We start from the raw sequence: 21,195 nt of genomic DNA, 5'->3' as shown, positions 1-21,195 counted from the left end.
CCCACCTCCCAGAACATGGAGCTGGCGGCCAGCGCCCAGTCTGCTCGTGTCGCCCTGTCTGAGCTGGACTCCCTGAGGGAGAAGGCGAGCCGCGTGGAGAGGCTGGAGAGGGAGGCGATGGGCCTCAGGCAGACACAGAAAGATGTAGACTTCTATGCAGCCCGCATGAAGGTGAGCCCAGCCTGGGAACTTGTGTCCTGGAAGAGGGGAGAGGGGCAGCGATGCCTCCCCAGCTGGCCCTCTCCCTGCACCCCAACTTGTCTGCACGACCCCTGGGCTCCCTCTGTTGGTGGAAAGAACAGGGTTGGGAATGTGGTTGAAGGGCCCTCATTCTTTTAGGGCTTTTTCTTCTCCTCCTTCATGCCACAGTGATGACTTTCTAGTCACTAATTTTTTTTTTTAAGACTCCTTGTAATTTCTGTGGCTAAATCTTACCAGGACTATTTCCTCATCTGTAAAACAGAGATAACTGTACTAGTCTGTGAGGTTTTTACAATGAAAGAGGTTAGATACCTGGTATTTGGGCAAGTCCCATATTAAGCTCTCTGTGGTGTAGCCTACTCGGATCCTGAGGTTATGAGTTCGTTCAGGGGAGGGTGTTAGGGCTAAGGGGGGACTGAATCAAGACCCAGGCAGGGTTATTGACGCTCTGAACACACATCCGACTGCTTCGCGTCAACAGCGGGTTCCAGACCCTCTCTTTGAGGATTTGGGAAGGTTGCCTCCTCTGCTGAGCCCGGCATTTGGAGGCAGTAGGAGGGAGCTGGGTGAAATCAGGATGTCAGCGCACACTGAGGGGCCTGCTGGATGTAGGAAATCATACCATTTCCAGCAGGAAGCTTGTGAGGGGAACACAGGTCTATCAGCACAGGCTGTCCCTCTCCCGGCCACGCTGCTGGTAGGCAGGTGCGCTGGGGGCAGGCGGTTTGGCCGGAGACCTCAACATGCTCTCCTGCTGCAGACAGGCCCCGGGGTCCCTGGGCCAAGTGGTAGCGGTTGGGGATGGACTAGGTTCAGGGTGTGTCTATTCCCCAGGAATGTTGGTGGCTCGCTCCCCTAGTCCCGGGGGAGAAGGCGCCCTGGGTGCTGTGCCAAAGCAGCCTGGCCCAGGCAGGGGTGGGGTGGGAGGCCAGCTCTTGGCTTAGTCCTGGAAATGGTCCCCTGGCCCTGCTGGTGATGAAGGGCATCCATCTGCAGCACAGACAGGTGTGGGGCACGGGCACCCTCACTCACTGGAAATGCCACAGGTGGGAGGGTTGTGGAAGGTCATGTGCAAGCTTCCCTAGGCTGCTGCCTCCGCAGCCCCCACATCTCAGCCGACACTCTGCCCTGTGGATGGGGGTGGGTTTCAGGGCTCAGCCTCTGTCTCTGTGTCTTTTCTGGGCCTGTCCAAGCAGCCTCACTCAGTCATGCAGAGGCGGTGACTGAAGGCCTCTGTGGCGCCAAGCCCTGGGCCAGGAGCAGGGGATTGATCACAAAGCAAGACTCGCTCCCTGCACTCGGAGCTTCTGGGCTTTTGCAGAGTTTCTCATGGGAACCCCTTTTCCATGTTCTCAAGGTGCGTGCCTCTGAATAACAGCAGCAACATTTTTCATATCGATTAATAATTTTGCTGTGAAACTAATAATGCCTTAAACTTGGCATTAGTAAATGAATTACAAGAGAAACAGCGTGGTCCGTGGAGGCCAGGCCACATAGAGGATGAGTCCCACTGTTCTCCAAGGCCCGTGCGCCAGGGCCCAGGGAGGAGTGAGGACAGTGCTCGCGCCCGCAGGCTTACATGGCAGTGGTTCCAACAGCCCTGCAGGCCATGCGCAGGCCTCCCTCAGCCCTGCTGGGACAGGTTTCCTGAGTGCAGCTCAAGCCCCTGAGGGCAGGGGCAGGGGCAGGGTCCTGTCCGACTGCATGCCTGGGGCTGGCACACACAAGGCACTTGGTAGAGACCCCACAAGTCACGTAAAAACCATCTCAGCATGAAAAGACTTGCAGCCTGGGGAGAAGGACGGGGGATCAGAGGTTTTGTCTCCTTTGGAATGGTGACAGTGTCGGGTGTGATGGTCAGTGGAGCAGAGAGCCGAGCACGACTGTCATGTGGACACCCACCAGGCAGGGGCTCTCCTATGGGTACAGGGGGAGCCACATACGGCCCGGATGCCCTCCCCGAGAGACCGTCCAGTGTCAGCACTGACAAGCACATAAAAGGGGAGGGTGTCAGGGCCCCAACATGAGGAGAGAGGCCTGGGCACCCCTAGGCACAGTGGAAAGTGGGGGTGCACCGGTGGTCCTTGACTTCCCTTTGCAAACAGTCCCACCTCTGCTGCCAGGGGCCGGGGTGGAGAGAGAGTACCTGGAAGGTCCCTCTGGTCCCATGCTTTGTCCTTGGCTGAAATTCCCGATACCGGAGGGCAGACGTGCAGGTGCCATGAGAGTCCTGAGCAGGTGAGGGCCAGCTGGGCCTGTCTCTGCCCCTCCGAGAGGGATGGCACTTAGCTTCCTGGGCAGGGCTTGCTCTGAGAGGCGGAGGCTCGGCAGGCACAGTCCCAGCTCTCACTCCACTTGCTGGGTGTGGGGCAAGCCTTGTCCCCGTCCATCACAGGAGTGGTGGTCCAGGCGCCTCTGAGCGCCTCGTGCACTGGCACCGTGTGGCATCGATAGGAACACGTTTCTAGTGAGCTTATCCCGGGGAGTTCTATCCACAGATGGGGCCCCTGGATTCAACTGTGCAGGGAGGGGCAGAATGGGTGGTGGCAAGGCAGGTAGGAGTTGGGTTTAAGATCGGCCTCAAGTCTGGTGGTCTCACACTCTCTGCCTCTTCCAGGCCCAGCCTTTGTCACTTTAGGACTCGGGCACAGCTTCCTGGGGTCTGGTCTCTCACTTCTGCGGTAGTGGGCTGTGCAAAGCAAGTTTAGATATTTCTGCTGCCTAATACATGGGGCACATGGGAATAGTAGCTATAAATCATCTAGTTCCACGCTGTACTCTGCTTCTGGACACTTGTCCATCCCTGCCTGTCTCCAGGTCCTTCAGGGCCCAACTCACATGGCACCTCTGATTCCCCCTCATGGCGTGATTCAGCTGACAAGTGTCTTTGAACACTTCTGGGAGCCCCACGAGAACAGAAGTGCATAGTTCTGCCCTGCAGAACTAGCCTGGGGTGGGGGACAGGCAAGCTCTGTGTTTTGCTCCTAGTAGGCTCTCTGGGTGCGCAGCACCTGACTCAGTGGGTGGGACAGAGTAGAGTTGAAGTCCTTCTCAGAGGGTGCTATTCCAGCTGGGATTTGAAGGCTGTGTAGGAGTTGGTTGTAAATGTGAAGGGGCAGGCTGTGCTATGGGAGCTCAGGGCCTGGGAGGATGGTGATACTGGCAAGGACTGGTGGGTAGACCGGCTGGAACACTAGATCAGAATGCTGGAGGCAGTGGCCAAAGCGGGAGAGCTTAGCCTTCTTCCTGCTTTGAAGCCCCTCCATGTGCTCCGGCTCACATCTCTGGTAGTAGTCGGGGCTCCTTACCCACGCGGGATCCTTAAGGATGGGGTGCAGGCCGCTGAGGGCAGTGAAGAGACAGGTCTGGAGCTCTCCAGCCTGAGTTCAAGCCCAGCTTCACCCCTGGCTGGCTTTGTGACTTGGGGCTCATTCTTTAATTGACCGAAGGCAGCCTCTTCATGTGTAGGAAGGGACTGTCCCTGCCTCCCTCTGGGGGCTGCTGTGAAGAGTGAATGTGCAGAGAGCACCAAGTGCAGGGCTGGGGACAAGCAGAGAGCGGGCAGCCAGGAGAAGCCAGAGTCAGTGACCATGCCCTTCCCGCTGCCAGGCTTTGACCAGAAGCGTGTCCACTGGCGGTAGGTGCATGGTTTCTGTGCGGGGAAATGAACACGTGATAGATAAGCAGGAGCTCCTGGCCCATGCCCAGTTGTTAGAACCCATGAGCGGGGCAAGCATTGGAAAACTGCTCCCTGAGAAAGTTTGGGAAACTGCTCCCATGTCCCTATGTAGGGGTGCTCACAAACTGTGAGGGCATTCAGGGGAGACTCCGCCCCCTAAGACAGTGTGTGGCGCTGGGAGGGCTCCGGGGGCAGGACCAGGGATGAGGGGAATGAGCTGAACGGCTCCTCTGTGTGTGCTGGGCACTGGGGAAGGAGTGTGCTCCATACTCAGCATGTGTCTGACACACAGAGGCCATAGTACTTGTTTGTTGTGTCTTACAGACCCCTCATTTCCAGGAAACTGCTGAGAGCCGGTGTGTGAAATGTTCAAATAGGAACTGCATATTGAACAAAAGCTCATCTGAATTTTGTTTTAGGACCCAGATCAGTGGAGTGACTGTTGAGTTGAGGGGCCTAGACTCAGCCCTGAAACCCAGGACTGACTCTCAGCCCCACCCCTTCCTTGTTAAAGAGCGGGGCTCAGCCAAGTCCCACACCTGTCAGCAGGTGCACTCTTCCCACCACCCGAGGCTGTACATGTCAGACGCTCTCACAGTGTTTTCTCCTGAATTTAAATGGTGTCTTGCTTTGGGGATTTTCCCATCTGGCCTGGCCTCATGGAGAAGAGCAGGGGCTCAAAAGCGGAGACAGAACTTCCCGCGGCAGCAGAGTCATCCCTAGGTTGTTGGTTTGGGTCCAGGTGCCTGGAAGCGCTGTCGTCATGACCAGGGGCCTTAACCAGATGGCTCTCGTGTGTGTTCTTGCTGACCAGGAGCTGATTGAAGACAATTATACTTTAATGGACACCAAGGGCATTCTCCAGGAGCAGCTGACTGTCGCTCGGTCCCGGATCGATAAGCTGTACGAGCTTGAGGACGACAACATGCAGCTGAAATCGAAGCTGCGCCACCTACAGTTGGTAGGACAGGCTGTTGTCGCCACGTGTAACACAGAGAGGGCCAGTTTCAGGTTCATGTTGTGCCCTTCTCTGATGTTCAGCTACTGGGTTGGTGCTGCTGCTGACACAGTGACCCGCTGACGGCGGAGAGTCGCTTGCTAAGCTCAGCGGCTTGAGTGCGCACCACTTAAGGGTCCCAACGCAGAGAGGGCCTGATGCTGTGTTGCTTTCCTGTGAGGATGGATGGATGTGGGCATCTGTTGCAAAATGGGTCTCTGCTGGCATTTATGGTGTGGGTTGAGCTGTGCTGTGTGAGTCCCTATGGCCTTTCCAAGGCGTTAGGCCTGCTAAGGGGCCACAGAGCTGCCACCATCATAGTGCTGGCTTTAAAGCCCTGTGCTGTACGTCACTTTGTTCAGACACGGCTCAGAGACCTCGGGTGTCTTCATCCCCTAGGTCACTGGGTCAACATACCTTCTAGTGGTTGTAAGTCTCACAGCTGGGCTGAGTGTTTGGGTCATTTCTGTGCAGCTGTGTTTTTGGAAGTGATCAGGGGCATGGAGGCCCTTCATCCTGAGGAAATGAGGGCAGATGCACGGGGGCTGGGGCCTGTCCAGAGCGTGCCCCAGGCCGCATCCTCACCAGACCACACCCTTTCTGTCCTAGACCCAGTACACAGACCAGAAACACCTTGAGGAGCTGCGGGAGGAGAACTTGGCCCTCAAGGCTGCACAGGGGCAGAGTGTGGAGGAGTCCGGCCACCTGCGCTGGGAGCTGGAGCAGCTGTCAGAGGGTAGGCAGCAGCCCCTGGTGCCTGGGAGCCAGCCTGATTGAAGACAATTACACTTCAATGGATACCAAGGGCCTTCTCCAAGAACAGCTGACTGTTTGGCTTCTCCCTCACCCAGGGAGCTGAGCCCTTGGCTCATCATAAGTGTCAGCCCATGCTCAGTCCAAGTAAATAGGGTTTTATCCAAGGGCCATTTGGAACTGTTTCATTGCAGTTCTCCCAAGAACATGAAGGACCTGGCAATCTTGAAGTTAGCACATGAAATGCAAAGAAGTGTTGCCAGATTTATCAGTTCCCATTCGGCCAGGCCCAGGAGCTTCCAGGTGACAGCATGCTGACACTCAGATCTCTCCCTGGAGCACTGGAAACTCTGGATGCAGGAGACATCCCCAGTGGTCACTAAACCCCATTATAGTTGCCCCCGGGGCATGGTTTCCTCCATTGCTTTCATAATCAGGCAGATGGGTTTAGTTTGCTCTCCTTCTTCCTGGGCAGGGGCTGCTCAGGGGCTGCTGTTCAGGAGACCCAGGCCTCTTCCTCTCCCTCTGGCATTTGCCCCCAGAGGAGGTGTGGGGTTGGCTAGAGAAGGTGGGTGGGGCGGCAGACAGTACAGCAGGAGCCTCAGCACCTGGCAAACAACAAGCCAGTTCCCCTGTCCAACAATCATATGCGTGCACCTGAGAGTGCCTGTGAATGCTTCGAGCTCTGCAGAGTCAGGAGGGCCTGTGGCTGGTTTGGGGAGGGGCTGCTTTTCAATTCTGAGCAACATTCCTCAGCGTCATGCAAAGGCTGTTGAAAGCAGCTAGGTATTCCTTCTCTTCAAGGTCTCCCATCCGTTCCAAGCCTAAAATCAGTTCATTGAACTAGGAGTCTGTGTGGGAGTTAGTTCTTTCTGTGGTTTGGTGTCTCCCCCTCCTGGGAACCCAGGCTCTGGGAGTTCAGGTTCCTGGGGAGCACCACTGCCCCCTGGTGGGACACAGAAGCAGTGCGGCTGTCAGGGACTGGCTCAGACCAAATGTGCTTCTGTTAGGGACCAGGGTGGCTGATGGGGTTGGAAAGCCTCCCTGAGTCAGATGCTCAGTGTAGCCTGTGAGCCATTTCAGGTCACTGACTGACTCCTTCTTGGTGTTCCCAACTCCTACTGCTTAGCTGGCAGCTCACGAACAAAGCGTGAATGCACTTTGGTGTGGTTGGTGTGGTGGCTTCTTGAGTAGGAAAGGCCTGGTTTAAAGTCCTGGCTCCTCTACTTGTTAGCCAGGTGACTTCTCCTAAACCTCAGTTTTCTTATCTGCAAAATGGGGGCAATTAAGCTGCCTCACAGGATTGCTATGGGTATCTTGTGAGGAGACAGTGAAGCGTTAGGCTGTGCCTGGCCCACGGGGTGCCAACAAAGGATGGCTGTTCTTATCGCTCTTGTCTTACCCAAAGATACACACTGCTATGCTTCTTGGGGTGCTCGTGAGCTGCCCTATTAGCAGTACAGTGTGATAAGGCTCTCAGGGCTGAGTGTGTGGCCCTGGAGGGACAGCTGAGGGAACAACCCTGACCCCTCATGCATTCATGTTTTCCTCCTGAACAAGACCCGGGACTTAGCCAAAGTCACGCACCTGCTGGTGGCAGGGAGGGGCCTAGAACTCCCATTCTCCTCAGGTCTGCGCTCCCTTTTCTGTTCTGCATTCAAGCTGTTTCAAAGCAACGGAGGAAATCTGCCTTTTTCTGGCTTTATCTTATGTTTTCATTTCGCTTAGAATTTTTAAAGCAACTTAGATATACTGTCTCATTCTTTTTCAATGCAATTGTGAATGGACAAAATGAAATCTCTGTCTGAAGGGCCTCACCCTGAGATGGCGAGTACATGGCCTCTACCACCCACAGACATGCAGGACAATGATCGTGCCCCCCTACACCCTCGGCTGAGCCACCCGGACTCCCCCCACTCTGAGGCTGGCACAGAGAACGCACTCTCTTTGCCATCTCTGTTAGTTTCTGAAATCCTTGACTTGATGGTCAGGTTATAACTTTGCAAAAAGTGGTGCCAGCAGTTCCACACTCTTCAACTTTTGCATTGGCTTCTCCACCGCAACCTGCTTTCTGCTTACACTCTGGTTGTTTCCCTAATAAACCTAGCTGAGCAGCAGAGGGGCCATAACCTCCCGAGGAGCCTTCAGATGCAGACAACAACAGCACCCTGGAAAAAAGGGAGGGCATCCATCTGACCATCCCGTCCCCCCAAACCGAGGAATCGGGGTTATGGCCATCTCAGGGCCGGGGGCAGAGAGCAGAAGCTGAGGCCCCTGGACTCTGGGCTCTGACTCCACTTTGCTCTTCAGCCTCCAGCTGTTTCCTGAAGCTGGACAAAGAGAAGCAGAGCCTCCAGGGCACCATCCAGGGGCTGCGGGACGCCGCCCTGACCCTGCAGGAGAGCAGCCTCCTGCACAGGGAGCTAGAGAAGGAGAACCAGCAGCTCAGCAAGCAGGTACCCGTGGGTGGTGTCTGGAACCTAGGGGCATGGAAGTGGCCAGAGGGAGCACCCAGGAGTCTGTGAGCAGGTGCAGCTGGGGGAAAGGCAGGGTCCAGTGTAGCCACCATTATGGGAGAGGGGCAGGAGTCCTCCTGGAGAGACGTCGTGAGGCAGCATGTGTGTCCCTGTGTTGTGGAGCGAACGCGAGTGAACGACCACTGGAGTCCAGACCAAATTAAAATTTAGGGAGCCTTTATTAGCCGGCCAGCGACTGTTCCGCCTTTCTCCACACAGGGAGTCTAGAGAGCAGCCCCGACTCTGTGCAGGACCGCTTTTAAGCACATTTACCACATCTTGTTTTTGCAGAGCAAACAATTTAAGACAAAACAGTTTTTCTTAAGTAATGTCAGGGTCATGTTATTGATGACCATGTTATTTACAGGGTCATGCTGTTCTTCAGAAAGCTGACAGTATTCTATCTTGCAAGGCTATTTTGTGAGGTACAGATGGGACTCAAGGCTAAGACGACTAGGAGGAAGCATTCTCAAAAATTTCTACTCTCAAACACCTGCAGCAGTGATATCGCACCCAATGGACCTCTGTGTGCCTCACTGCCTTCATCTGTGAAATGGGTTAACGATGTACCCCCCTAGTAGGTGTGGTGAGGATGGTGTGAGTCAGTGCAGGAAAAGGGTCCAGCTCATGGTAAGTGCCTAAGGAAAGGAGAGCAGCGCCCTGTTGGGAAGCACCGGGCGGGGCCGAAATGCGGGCCAGGGTCACACAGCTGCAGGGTCACCCTCGCAGCGTCCCGCACCATGAGCTCTGCGGCAGGTCTAGTTCCGCACCCGGGTCAGGTACAGGGAGAATCTCGCCTCGTGGCCTTGGCACCACACCTCTGTGTCCCTTCGCTTTACTGAGCAAGGTGGGCCCCGGCCGCTGCCAGTCACTCAGTGCTCTGGTCCAGACGCCTGGCCATGTCGTCTGCAGAGGAGGAGGTCCCCGGTGGGTCACCTTGGGCCTGGCCAGGAGGGCGCTGTCTCCAGAGACCTTCGCCAGTGCTGAAGCCAGTGGACTACAGCCATTGAGGGGAGTGTGATGGGCCAGCCTATTCCCTTGGTCGCCCAGGCACAGGGACACGTGCTTCAGGGTCATCTTCAAACGCGGCCGCTGTATCTGCCTCACGTCCCTGGGACCAGGGAGGCCTCCGCGCTCCCAGGTCAGTGCAGCCCATGTCCAGCGTGGACACGGCCTGCCCCGCGAGCCTTCCTGGGAGACGTGGCCTTCAACCAGCGCTCTCCTCGGAGCTTGCGCACTCCGTCAGTGCACCTTGACACCAGGTGGGAGAGAGCTTGAAGGACCTTTACGTGGGTGACGCCTGGGCCTGGGAGCGCGAGGACATGAGCTTTGGAGAGTGCGCAGTGGGAGCCTCAGCGAGAACCCCTCGGCCTCTCCGGGAGGGGGCGACGCCGAGATGGGGTCGGCGGCTTTGGAAGTGGATCCTACTCTCTTAGTGGGCATCCTAGACACTAAAGTGACCCAGGAGCTCCTTTCCCAGCCTTTCCAGCAGGCTGGGCCAGTGATCCAAGTGAAAATTCCCACAGATAAGGATGGTAAACCAAAGCAGTTTGCATTTGTGAATTTCAAACAGGAAGTGTCTGTTCCTTAGGCCACGGATCTCCTTAATGGAATAAGCCTTTTGGAAGGCCCATCAACTTTCAGTTTAGATCAGGAAGCAGCCATGCCTCGCAGGAGGTTAGTTTGTCATATTCCCAGCATCATGTTGGAATTCAAGCCCTGCCTCTCCATCTCCTAACAGACATGAAAGGACTGTGGATAACATGACTCCATCACCACAGGTCATTCAGAGAACTTTCTCTTCTCCAGAAAATTTTCAGAAACAAGCAGGGATGAACGTTTTGAGACAGAGGTCATATGGTGGGAAATTTGGTTCTCCACATCTTGATCGATCAGGATTTTCCCCATCAGTTCAATCACACAATCATAGTTATAACAAGTCTCCAAGCTCCCAATGGCGTCAAGATACACCACCATCACTGCGTAAAGCCAGGCAGAGTCCTCGTCCCTCCCTAGTAGACAGACACACTCAGTCGTGAGCAGCATTAGAGAGGACACAGAGGTGATGACTTTTATGCAGACAGGAATCGCGATGGCTGGAGCCATGACCACGATAGCAGAAGAGACAGCAGTAGAGCTGGGAAGTGGCATTCATCTTGGAGCTAACAAGTGTTCAAAGGACATTGTTTTCATAGGGTCATCCTAGGTCCTTTGGACCAAGTTGGTCTGGGAATGTTTTGTTAAAACTGTATAGAGCAGTTTTACAAGTTGCCACATTTCTTTATAAAAATTTTTAAACATATAGCTATAGTCTAATACAGAAATGAGAAGACTTGTGATTACAGTTTTACATTGATAGACTTTCACCTCAGGATTTCATGAAGAGGAAAGTGTTTTATGCAAAAGAAAGTTCCACAATTCCTAATCATTTTAGAAATTGAGGAAGACACATGTTATATCTATTGGTTGTATCATAAAGCAAATATTTTAATGATCTATTATCTATTGTATTGCAAGAACCTGCTTATTAGTGAATCACATTTTGTGTCTATAATAGAAAACATTCAAGTTGGTAGTCTAAAATATACTAGTATTTTGTTAACAGACGAGAAAATGGAATTTCAGTGATTGGTTTTACTAACATTTGAGAAACATTATTGGTGAAGTTTGGGATTAATCATATTGCTTAACTTCATGGAGAACGTAAGTTCATTGTCTTGCTCTTTGAGTTTTGCCCTAATTTGATATAAAGTGTAAATCTTCACTTCCTGTCTCATTCCAAAATATTAGAACTTTCTCATTAAATCATGTTTGACTGAATAACTGAAGTCAATCAGAAAGTTAAATATCTCTAAATGTACTTTTTTAAATTCAAAATTCAGTGTTAGTGTAAATTCTCCTTTTCAGGAAGAACAAAAATGCAAATGCAGAGTCAGATAACATGATTTACTGGAAGTATGCTTGTTTGGGAAAAGGTTCACAAAGCCTTTAAGTGCTGCCTCTATTACTCAAACTTCAAAAATTTACAATTTTTAACGTGCCCCGGGTATGTGTGCATTTTATTATAGGGATTGTACTTGCTGTCTTTTTGTTTGAACATTTGAAAGAGTTAAGTCTTTCACACTTACTGATTTAAAAAATTGTACATCCTGTTAAAACTTTTATGTACCAAGATGTTTCCCTTTAATTATAGAACTAGTTTGCACAAATTCACTCCTTTTTATATTTGGATCCTTTTCAATAATTATAGCATTTTTGTACTGTTAGTTGTTAATATATTAAAAACATACAACAAAACAAAACAGAAAACACCGGGTGGGCCCGGGGAGAAGCAGCGAGGGAAGACACGCTCGTGTGTGGAGGACACGGGTGGCCGTTTCAGGGCATGGCTGCTGCTGACAGGAGCACAGTGCTCACTCTCCTTTCGGTCGAGGGGATGAGGAAGAAGAGATGGCTGGACTGCACTGCCTTTCTGGAAAACCCAGGTCTTCCCAGTAGCGCAGTAGGACAGACATCTGGGAGGACAGACAGGCTCACCAGCCAGGTTCATCCTGCAGTTACCAGGACCCCAATCACATGGGAAGAAGGGCCCTGAGAGGCTAGCGACGGCCTCCCTGTGCAGGTCATTCTGGGTCAGAGGCCTCAGTACAGGTAGCCACCGCGGGTATCACAGCTGCGTCATGGGGTCTGAGCACACCTTGACAGGTAGCCGGATTCCGGATGAGGGAGGCGCAAGGGCCTTCTTGCTTGCTGACCGCCTGGCAGGACTGGTGCTTTCAGGTGTCTGGGTGTCTGTCCTGACCTGTCCAAGGGTCCTGCGAGCGTCATATGCCAAGGCTGCCCTGGCAACGGGAGGGACATGGGCTGCAGACCTGAGACCTGGGTCCCATTGTAACTAACTCTCTGGGTGAGGCTTGGTACCGTCCCTCCTCCTGTGAAGTGGTTTCTCCAGGCCTCTCGTGCGACGTCTGAGGTCCGGTGATTTACGCTTCTCGTCCTTTGAGGCACCCTGTGTCCTGTCTGTGGGCCAGGAGGAAGCCCTCCTCACGCCACGTCTCTCCGCACAGCACAGCTCAGGGAAGCCACCTGACAGTCTGGGTGTCAGATTCACGTGGGCTGGGCACAGGGAAGGTCTCTAAATGGCAGCCGACCTCTGCCGAAATAGAAAGGCTTGACCTTTAGACAGACAAGAACCTTCAATGGGGCGGGTCCTCACGGGTGAGCCCCAGAGGCCTGCGCTGTAGCCTGCAGCCCAGCTTCTGGCAGGCCTGACAGATGACCACTGACGCTTCTCCTGCCCTTAGGGTCCACTCGGGTCTCTCCTCAACACACATGGGACTGGCAGGGGTGCCGCCTCCCCGCATGACTCCTTAGCCTTGTCTCTTGGGTCCCATCCCCTGCTTCCTCTCGGGATCATTTCTCTGTAGGACACCATGACAATCCTGCCACAGCCCTTGGAGGCCAGTCTTGGCTCCGAGCCACTGGTGGGAAGGAGGGGCCGCAGTTCCCAGACCAGCGCCTTCCCTTGTCTGCTGCCAGGAGGCCCTTCTGCTGCTCCTCCCTGTCCTGCTCAGCCTGCTCCTGCCTGGCTGCATCATGGGTCCTCCCTAATGTTGGATCAATTTTGCGTCTCCACCATCAGCTAAAAACGTCAGGGGACATGGCCCGACATTGAGCTCCCTGGATCCAGGGCAGGCCAGCCTCGGAAATGTCCAGACAACATGGACCTCTGGGAGGTGTTTGAGAAGGAGGGACAAGGTTCAGCCAGGACAGGTGGCCCGGAGTCCCAGGCCCCTGGTGCCAGCTCAGCTCTCCCACCGCCCAGTGTTGCCCAGGATGTAGGCTCGCTTTGGTCTGTGTAAACCATAGTTGCCAAAGTTCACGTCCTTCCCTGTAACTCAAGACCCTTCTCTAAGGGAGGACCTTAGAGAACGTGCATCCCCCACCCTCACTTTGCATTGACATCCTAAGCGTTCATTCCTTCAGCCAGGAGTCCTAGTTTTGAGAGGAAGAGGGGCAGCCCTTTGGGGCCTATCGTGGGAACACAAGCGCAGCACAGGGGCTGATAGACAGGCCCCTGGCACCCGCGTGCTCTGGGGACCTGGAGCCTGCCCACAGGAGCCCTAGGCCCAAGCCTGGTGCTTTGGGGTGGACGGAAACCCATCTCAGCCCAGTGAGCTCTCCCTAGGGGAATGGAGGGCCTCCAGGGAAGGACAGGAATGAGGGCTCCAGTTTCAGGGCAAAAAGAAGCAGACAGAGAAAGATGGGGGTGTCCAGCAGAGGAGGGTGGGACATGGGGCTGTCACATCTTCAGACCAGAAGCAGCCACGCCAGATATGCAAAGGTTGGGCATAACATTCCTTTCACTGGAAGAAAAGGGGCGGCAGGGGGATGGATTAACAGTAAGACTGGGAGGGGTGCCCTGACCAGTGGCTCAGTGGATAGAGCGTCGGCCTATGGACTGAAGGGTCCCAGGTTCGATTCCAGTCAAGGGCAGGTACCTTGGTTGCGGGCACATCCCCAGTGGGTGGTGTGCAGAAGTCAGCAGATCGATGTTTCTCTCTCATCGATGATTCTGACTCTCTATCCATCTCCCTTCCTCTCTGTAAAAAATCAATGAAATCTATTTAAAAAAAAAAAAAGACAGGGAGGGGTAAACAAAGTGGGAGGAAGGGGGGCCACACACCCCAGGCCCTACTGAGAGAGCAGACCTGGGTCGGCCCACTGCCATGTGTTCGGCTCTGCTGCATCCAAGTTGTGGGGCTCTGGGCAGATGACTGGACTCGCTGGGCCGTTGCCCTTCTCTGAATGAGGGTGAGTGACCGCTGCGCAGGGCCTTCCTCCTCAGGGCCGGCTCTGGAGCAGGGGCTGCCAGCAGGGCAGATGCCTGCCTCCCTACTGAGCCCAGACCTGGGGCTAGGAAGTGGGGCAGTGATAAGGAAGGAGAAGAAAGATGTTCTCACTTGTGAGAAAGACTCAGATACGTGGCACGTTACAGCGCCTTTTGCTGTTGGCCCTGTCTGGGTGGAGCTGCCCCGTCCTCGGGTCCCCATGTTGGGGCAGGGGGCTCGATGTGCCAACAGGGTGCTGTGAGGGCATGAATATGAGCCCCACTGTGCCTGACCCTCCCCATCATGGGGAAGAAGCTGGCTGCCTGCTGCTTCTGGAGGAGTCTGGCGACTGTGCCCAGACCTGTGAGATTAGGCAGGGCGGCCCTCGGCCCAGGAGAAGTAGGCAGAGCTGGCATCAGAGCAGCGATCCTTCCTAGAGATTGTAAACCTACCTGTGACAGGCCGCCGCCAGCCAGGTGAAGGAGCAGGCTCTCGGTCCTGCTGCTCACTGGGTCACTGGGCATCTGAAGGTCATGCCCCCAGAGGTTCTAGTCTATGGCCTGAGGTCTGGGGTGTTTAAAAGCTCTGAGAACCACCTGATCTTCGATGGTGGGGATCCTCTGTGTTAGTTTTAGAGCCGTCATCCCAAACCAGCAGCATCAGGGTCACAAGTCCAAATGCAGGTTCTTGGGCCATAGCCCAGACGGACCGTGTCAGAAGCTCTGAGGGTGGGAGGGGCCGGCGCTCTCTCAAGGGGTGAGCTCTAGTTGGACCTGCCACCTGCCAGGTGTGTGCTGAGCACTTTGCCCTGACAGAAGCGGGTGCCCGTGCCTGCTGCTTGCTGGCCCTGTCAGTTACGGAAACCCGCTCGTGGTCACATTGTTAGCAGGGAGCAACCCTTTCCCCCTCCCGGGAGGTCATGAGCTTGGTGTCAGTGGGAAGGGACAGCAGCACGGGCCTCGCCTGGGAGTCGCACCTCAGGTCCCATCCTGAATCAGAAGCTGCGTCCATCACGGTGTTCAGGTGTCAGAGACAGAGTGGGAGACCTGCGGGTCCAGGCCGTTCATGTTCCGGGAGTGGGAACTGGTGGGTCCCGCAGAAGAGCTCTGTGTCGGGCCGCTGATTGGGCAGTGGTGCAGGCAGGGCGGAGGTGGTCTGGCCTGGGCGGCATTGGGGTGTGGAGGGGGAGCCGCATGGGGAACGAGGACAGGCCTTGGTGACCCATTTACTTGGAGGGGGGAGCAGGGAGAGAGTTGGCAGAAGTTACCTCTGAGCAGCTGGATGAATAGGATTGTCACCAACCGGGTAAAGTCCCTGTAGGACATCCAGTGGTGGCTGCTGGCACCAGGAATGTGGCCTGACCCTCAGGACAGTAGTGGACAAGGCCTAAGATGGAAGCAGTGAGAGTGAGCAGTGGAAAGCTGGGAGGGAAGTTGACCTATTGGTGTCCATGGCTTTTTCTCTACCATGAGCTGGAAGCAGACGCTTTGGGCTGAGAGCTGATGGTCAAGGGTGTGGGGAGCTCACTCCACAACTAGACCTGACGTGGGCAGCGGCTTAGGGACACCACCCAGGTCCCAGGCTTCTCCCTTCCTGCTCTGCAGTCTTGGCAGTGGCTGTTGTACCTCCCCAAGAAGTGGGCAGGAAGGTTTTCCCTTCAGAAAAGGCCTGATAAAGCGTTCTGGGGGGCTGACAGGTTGCAGGTTTGCTTTAAAACAAAGTTCACTTCCTGAAACTGACTTTTGCATGGGCTGGGTCTTTGGCTCTGCAGATTGAAGACTTGCGGGTCCAGATGGAAAAAGAAAAGCAGACCAGTCAGGATCTGGAGACCCTGAGTGAGGAGCTGGTGGAGGAGAGAGAACAGCTGCTCAGTGACATAGAGACCCTGAAGGCTGAGAAAGCCCAGGAGGTAGGCCCTGGAGCGCCCATGCCTCCCCTGGTGCCCCTGCCTGCAAGAGGGCGTGTCCAGGATCACAGCCATGTCCTGGGAATCCAGCAGTGATTCCTGGGTTACCAGTTTCCTCCCTCAGCTGCAGCTCAGACCAGCAATTCCAGCCACAGCAGGGGGTGGGGACAGTAATTGAACCCAGGGACACTGGCAATCTTGTTTTTGATTGTGATGACTTGGGAGAGTAGAGAGGAAGTGCTCCTGGCATTGGTAGGGAGAGGCCAGAATGCTGCTAAATGTCCTGTTGCACATGGGACAGCCTGCAGGACAAAGAATGATCCTATTCCAAATGTCCAGCATCATTAAGAACCCTGGCAAACCTCCAGGGTTCATCCGCCTCACAGTATAAGAAGTCCCAGGGTAGGCAGCCCAGTGCTTGGGTAGGGACCCATGGATGCCACCCCAGCCCAGTCTTCTCCCTTCCTGCTCTGCAGTCTTGGCAGTGGCTGTTGTACCTCCCCAAGAAGTGAGCAGGAAGGTTTTCCCTTCAGAAAAGGCCTGATAAAGCGTTCTGTGGGGCTGACAGGTTGCAGGTTTGCTTTAAAACAAAGTTCACTTCCTGAAACTGACTTTTGCACGGGCTGGGTCTTTGGCTCTGCAGATTGAAGACTTGCGGGTCCAGATGGAAAAAGAAAAGCAGACCAGTCAGGATCTGGAGACCCTGAGTGAGGAGCTGGTGGAGGAGAGAGAACAGCTGCTCAGTGACATAGAGACCCTGAAGGCTGAGAAAGCCCAGGAGGTAGGCCCTCGAGCGCCCATGCCTCCCCTGGCGCCCCTGCCTGCAAGAGGGAGAGTCCACGATCACAGCCATGTCTGGGGAATCCAGCAGTGATTCCTGGTTTACCAGTTTCCTCCCTCAGCTGTAGCTCAGACCAGCAATTCCAGCCACAGCAGGGGCTGGGGACAGAGTTTGCCCCCCAGGGCACACTGGCAATCCTTTTGGTTTTTTATTCAATCTATTTTTTATTTATTTCATAGAGGAAGGGAGAGGGAAAGAGTGAGGGGGAGGGGGAGGGAGAGGGAGAGGGAGAGAAACATCAATGATGAGAGAGAATCATTGATTGGCTGCCTCCTGCACACTGCCTAGTGGGATCGAATCAGCTCCTGAGAATGTGCCCTGACAGGTAATTGAACTGTGACCTCCTAGTTCATAGGTTGATGCTCAACCAGTGACCCACACTGGCTGGGTAACACTGTCCATCTTGTTTATGATTGTCATGACCTGGGGGAGGAGAAGGGAGGTGCTCCTGGCTGTGCTCCTGGCTGTGGTGGGAGAGGCCAGGATGCTGCTGAATGTCCTGCACCACATGGGACAGCCCGCAGGACAAAGATCCCTCTTCAAATGTCCAGCTTCACGCTCTGAGCCCAGGCAAACCTCCAGGGCTGGTCCGCCTCACTCTATACGAAGTCCCAAACTAGGCAGCCCAGTGCTGGGGCAGCGACTCAGGGACGCCACCCTGGAGCCAGGTTTCTCTCTTCCTGCTCTGCCAATTTTGGCAGTGGCTGTTGTACCTCCCTAAGAAGTGGGCAGAAAGAATGTGGAGGCTGAAGAGACAGAGGGAAGGCTTCCCAGCACCCTCTGTGGACATCTCATTGGCCTCACCTGACACCTGACTACCCCTAGCTGCAAGGGAGGCTGGCTATCAGGTACTTGAGTTCTTCAGCGTCTCTAGTAGAGCAAAAAAGGGGGTTTGGGATGTGCTGAGTAGACTTAAGAGACATGCATCCACCCTCCCCCGATATGGCTTGTAGTGTAGCAGGCTGAATGACAGGTGACAAGCAAGGTGACTTCAGACGTGTGCTATTGAGAGAATATACATGGGTTAGGGATAGTCTTGTTAGGTGCAGGACATTTACAATCCTGGTACAGGGCTTCCCTGAGGAGCTGTCAATCACACTGAGCCCGGGAGGATGAGAAGGAGCCAGTGATGCTGGGGTGGATACAGATGAGCATTCACAGCACAGATAAGATCATGTGCAATGTCTGCAGGGGAGGGTGGCGTGAGGAGCTGCAATAGGGGTGGGCGGACCAGGATAAAAACCCCAAGGAAGTCAATGTCATTGTCTTAAGAGGAGCGGTGGTTTCTGTTTCTAAATCATCAGCTGCTGTGAATGTGTTTAGACTTGGCTGTGTGGGGATCTCCGTGTGCCCTTCACCTTGTGTTCATACCAGGCCTCTGGGAAACGTTAGGACATCCTTTGGGTCCATGAGGAGATGGTCATTCCAGGCCTACACGTTAGGCCTCCAGTTTGGACTGAAATCACGCCTGTGTCGTTTCCATTGTGTTTTCCTGCAGATCAAAAATCTTGAACAAGTGGTGCATTCACTGCGGGCGAGTTCACAGGCCAGCAGCGAGGCCTGCGTGCAGGACATTGAGAATGAAAACAAAGTCCTCCAGCAGATGGTGATGGAGACCAGCAGCAAAGTCAGCAAGCTGGAGAGGGAGCGGCGACAGCTATGCCGGGACCTGGAGCAGGTGAAGGAGCAGGCGGCGCGGGCGCAGGAGCTGGAACAGGAGCTGTACCGGCTGCAGAAGAACAAGAAGCTGGCCACAGAGGTCAGCACCCTGACAATGGCCCCCAAGACGGTCCGTGCCCTGGAGTGGGAGAGCCAGGGCCTGTTGCTGGAAAACAAGAGGCTTCAGACGTCTCTGGACCCCCTGCATCCCGAGGGTCTGGAGCAGGACACGCAGCTGGATACCAGGGTAAATTTGGCCTCAGAATGAGTGAGGACAGAATCCTCCCCGGTCAGCTTTCTGATAGTTTGAATGCTGTGGGATGGGTGTTCTGTAATATCGGTTACATGGGTGGGTAGTGCTATTCAGGTACTCTATATCCTTACTAATTTCCTATGTACTTTTCAAAGTAGTCAAAGAGGGAACCCGAGGAGCTTATCCAGAGAAAGGGCACCAATTGCCCAAGAGGGGTCACATGTGCAGAGAGGGGCCCAGGACTAAGCTTAGGCCCATGTGACAGTCCGTTTATGCCGAGGGCCCTTCCCAGAGCAGTTCCTTAAGTGCTGGTAGAACTGTCCTCAGCACAGATGGGTTTTGCCTGCCTGAGGGTCCTGCTATTTTGGTGTCTGCACTTGACCTGCTTTTGGCCTCTCACTGCGTGTGGGGATGTGGGGATCCAGAGCTTGTGGTTCCCCTGGGCCTGCACCTTGTGAGGCATCATCCCCTACTCCCTCCTGGCAGGCGGAACTTTCCACTCTGAGCTCCCAGAGCGCCTCGCTCACTGTGCTCAGGGAGCAGAACACGCAGCTCCAGCACCAGCAGGCGGCCATGGAGAAGGAGCTTGAGACCCTGCAGGAGCAGCATGAGCAGCGGGCGACAGCCCACGAGGCCCTGCAGCGGGACCACGCGTGCCTGGGCGTGCTCCAGGAGCACCTGTCTGGGGAGCACGAGGCCCTCAGGGACCAGTACAGCCGTCAGAAGACGCTGCTGCGTCGGACCCTGGAGCTGCAGAGCAAGGCGCTCAGTGACAGGTGCGTGCCTGCGGCTGGTGGGTGACTAGCGGGCTCCACCGCGCTCCTGTCCCCCCTTCACTTGGCCCCTCGTGTGTCCTCTGATCGCGCTGCTTCAAAGTGAAGATCAGGGATGTGGAGTTGGTGCGGCTGGAGGCCTAGGGCGAGGAGGGTCCAACAGGGGAGAAGGGTGAGCCCAGCTAATCCCAGCTCAGGGAATCCAGGTGTCAGCATTGGGATCCCAGATCCCCTGGGGATTCCTACCTCTTCCTTTTCTCTCCAAACCAAGAACAAGGAGGGGAAGTTCACCTCAGCTGCCGATGTTCAGGGCCCTGCCTTACCTAGCTCCCCAGGCCTTTTCCTGTCAAAGTCTCAAAGTCTGGGCTTCTGATTTTTTTTTTTTTTTTTTTACTTTTAATTATATGGAAGTGTATGGAATAGTATAGTGAAAGCCCCATGTTCCCCTCACCTGCATCAGTACTTACCAGTACCCTGCCATTCTCATATCACCTTTACCTTTGACTCTTCATACTCCTTTTTTTTTAAGGTACAATTGATGCAGCTTAGATACATAAATCTTAACTTTGCACTTTTGCCAAATCAGGGCTGTGTGTGCATGTAGTCAGCCAACTTGGGCCGAGTGCCTGCCCAGGCAGATCCGTGATTGCAATGGCCCCGGCAGGTACAGCGGGACCCAGAGCCTGGCGGAGGTGTGATGTGCACAGGACTCCAAGGCTGGGGAGAGAGAGGGAGAGATGCTCTAAAGAGAGGCCCTCCCACACCTGGAGCAGCACAGGAGGGAGCTGTCCACTTCCTGTGCTTGAGAGGCAGCCCTGCTGAGTACTTTCCTTGCCTCTGCCTCAGCAAGGTGCTAGGCAAATGCTGGGGCTTCTGTGGAAGCAGCTGAGGTGCAGGGAGTTGGCATCACAGAGACCAGGGAGGGTGTTGAGCCTCGGAGCCTGCTGAGGGCGCCTGCTGCTGCCATGATCACGGGGGCGATTTTGTTCATTTATTCACCCAGTGCTTCCTGTGGACTCTCTCCGGAGCCTTCCACCCCCTTTCTCCACCCAGATCCCCATCCTTCGGGGGGGCCGAGATGTCTGCTCCTATCAGGCCCTCATTCCTTCCAGCCAGAATGAGCATCTTCTGCCTCTTGGCATCTCCATCTCTGCCTCCTCCGCACCCATTCTGTGTTAGTGAGCACCCAATGAGCGCATTGTGCTGTCTGACGTGGTGGGAATGCACACAGCTGACTAATGATGGGAGCCTCCTGTGGTGCCCATCCCTCCCCAGGCACTGTGAGCCTTACCCTCAATGCCCTATGGTAACCGTGTGGATATATTCTTTTGTCTGTTCACATGGGAAGGTTTGTGCAGGTGGCATTTGACTGGTCTGAAGGAGGAGTTCATTGTTCTGTCTGTAGCTCCTTGCTTGAAGGATCTACTGTGTGACTCAGTAGATTTTGCTGGTTGGACAGATAGTTGGAGGCCCTAGGTCTGTCTGCAGCAGGACTGCAGATTGGAGGTGGAGGTGCCTGGAACACAGGCCAGGGGCTCTGTAATCATTTCACCTGACACTTGACTGGGACACTCGCTCCTTCGTTCCCCTGGCACACATGTACTGGGTGGCAAGCCTCCTACCCGGATTCATGGGGAGTAGGACTCGCAGTTTCTGCCTTGCAGTAGGATGATTACTAATGGTTTCTATATGCTTGATCCATGTGCTTTTCCAAGACACAACAGGGAAGCAGGAGGTGGGGACCCTAATGGTCCGTGGCCCTGCTTGTCAAACTTTGATGAGAAAG

At 54.6% G+C, this 21,195-nt stretch overlaps 1 protein-coding gene and 1 pseudogene across 2 annotated transcripts in view; both read left to right on the top strand.

Annotated features, from left to right (window-relative positions):
* LOC308256652 (protein Daple-like) overlaps positions 1 to 8,374 on the top strand; it is a gene marked incomplete at both ends in the record, with an annotated part of 320,027 nt that extends 311,653 nt beyond the window's left edge. The window contains 5 exons of the mRNA XM_080684943.1: positions 13 to 171; positions 4,695 to 4,841; positions 5,487 to 5,605; positions 7,948 to 8,086; positions 8,366 to 8,374. Coding sequence (XP_080541069.1) covers positions 13 to 171; positions 4,695 to 4,841; positions 5,487 to 5,605; positions 7,948 to 8,086; positions 8,366 to 8,374 — 573 coding nt within the window. The remainder of the gene's footprint in view (positions 1 to 12; positions 172 to 4,694; positions 4,842 to 5,486; positions 5,606 to 7,947; positions 8,087 to 8,365) is intronic.
* Positions 8,375 to 9,542: 1,168 nt separating this feature from the next.
* Positions 9,543 to 10,312, top strand: LOC308256651 (RNA-binding protein 7-like; annotated as a pseudogene). The gene has a single exon. The product of its transcript is annotated as an RNA-binding protein 7-like (transcript).
* The last annotated feature ends 10,883 nt before the right edge of the window (positions 10,313 to 21,195 follow it).

This window comes from Plecotus auritus (genome assembly GCF_963455305.1).
Source record: "Plecotus auritus genome assembly, chromosome: 8".
NCBI lineage: Eukaryota > Metazoa > Chordata > Mammalia > Chiroptera > Vespertilionidae > Plecotus > Plecotus auritus.
The sequence above is the reverse complement of the archived record's forward strand: the minus strand, read 5'-3'. Positions and strand labels throughout refer to the sequence as shown.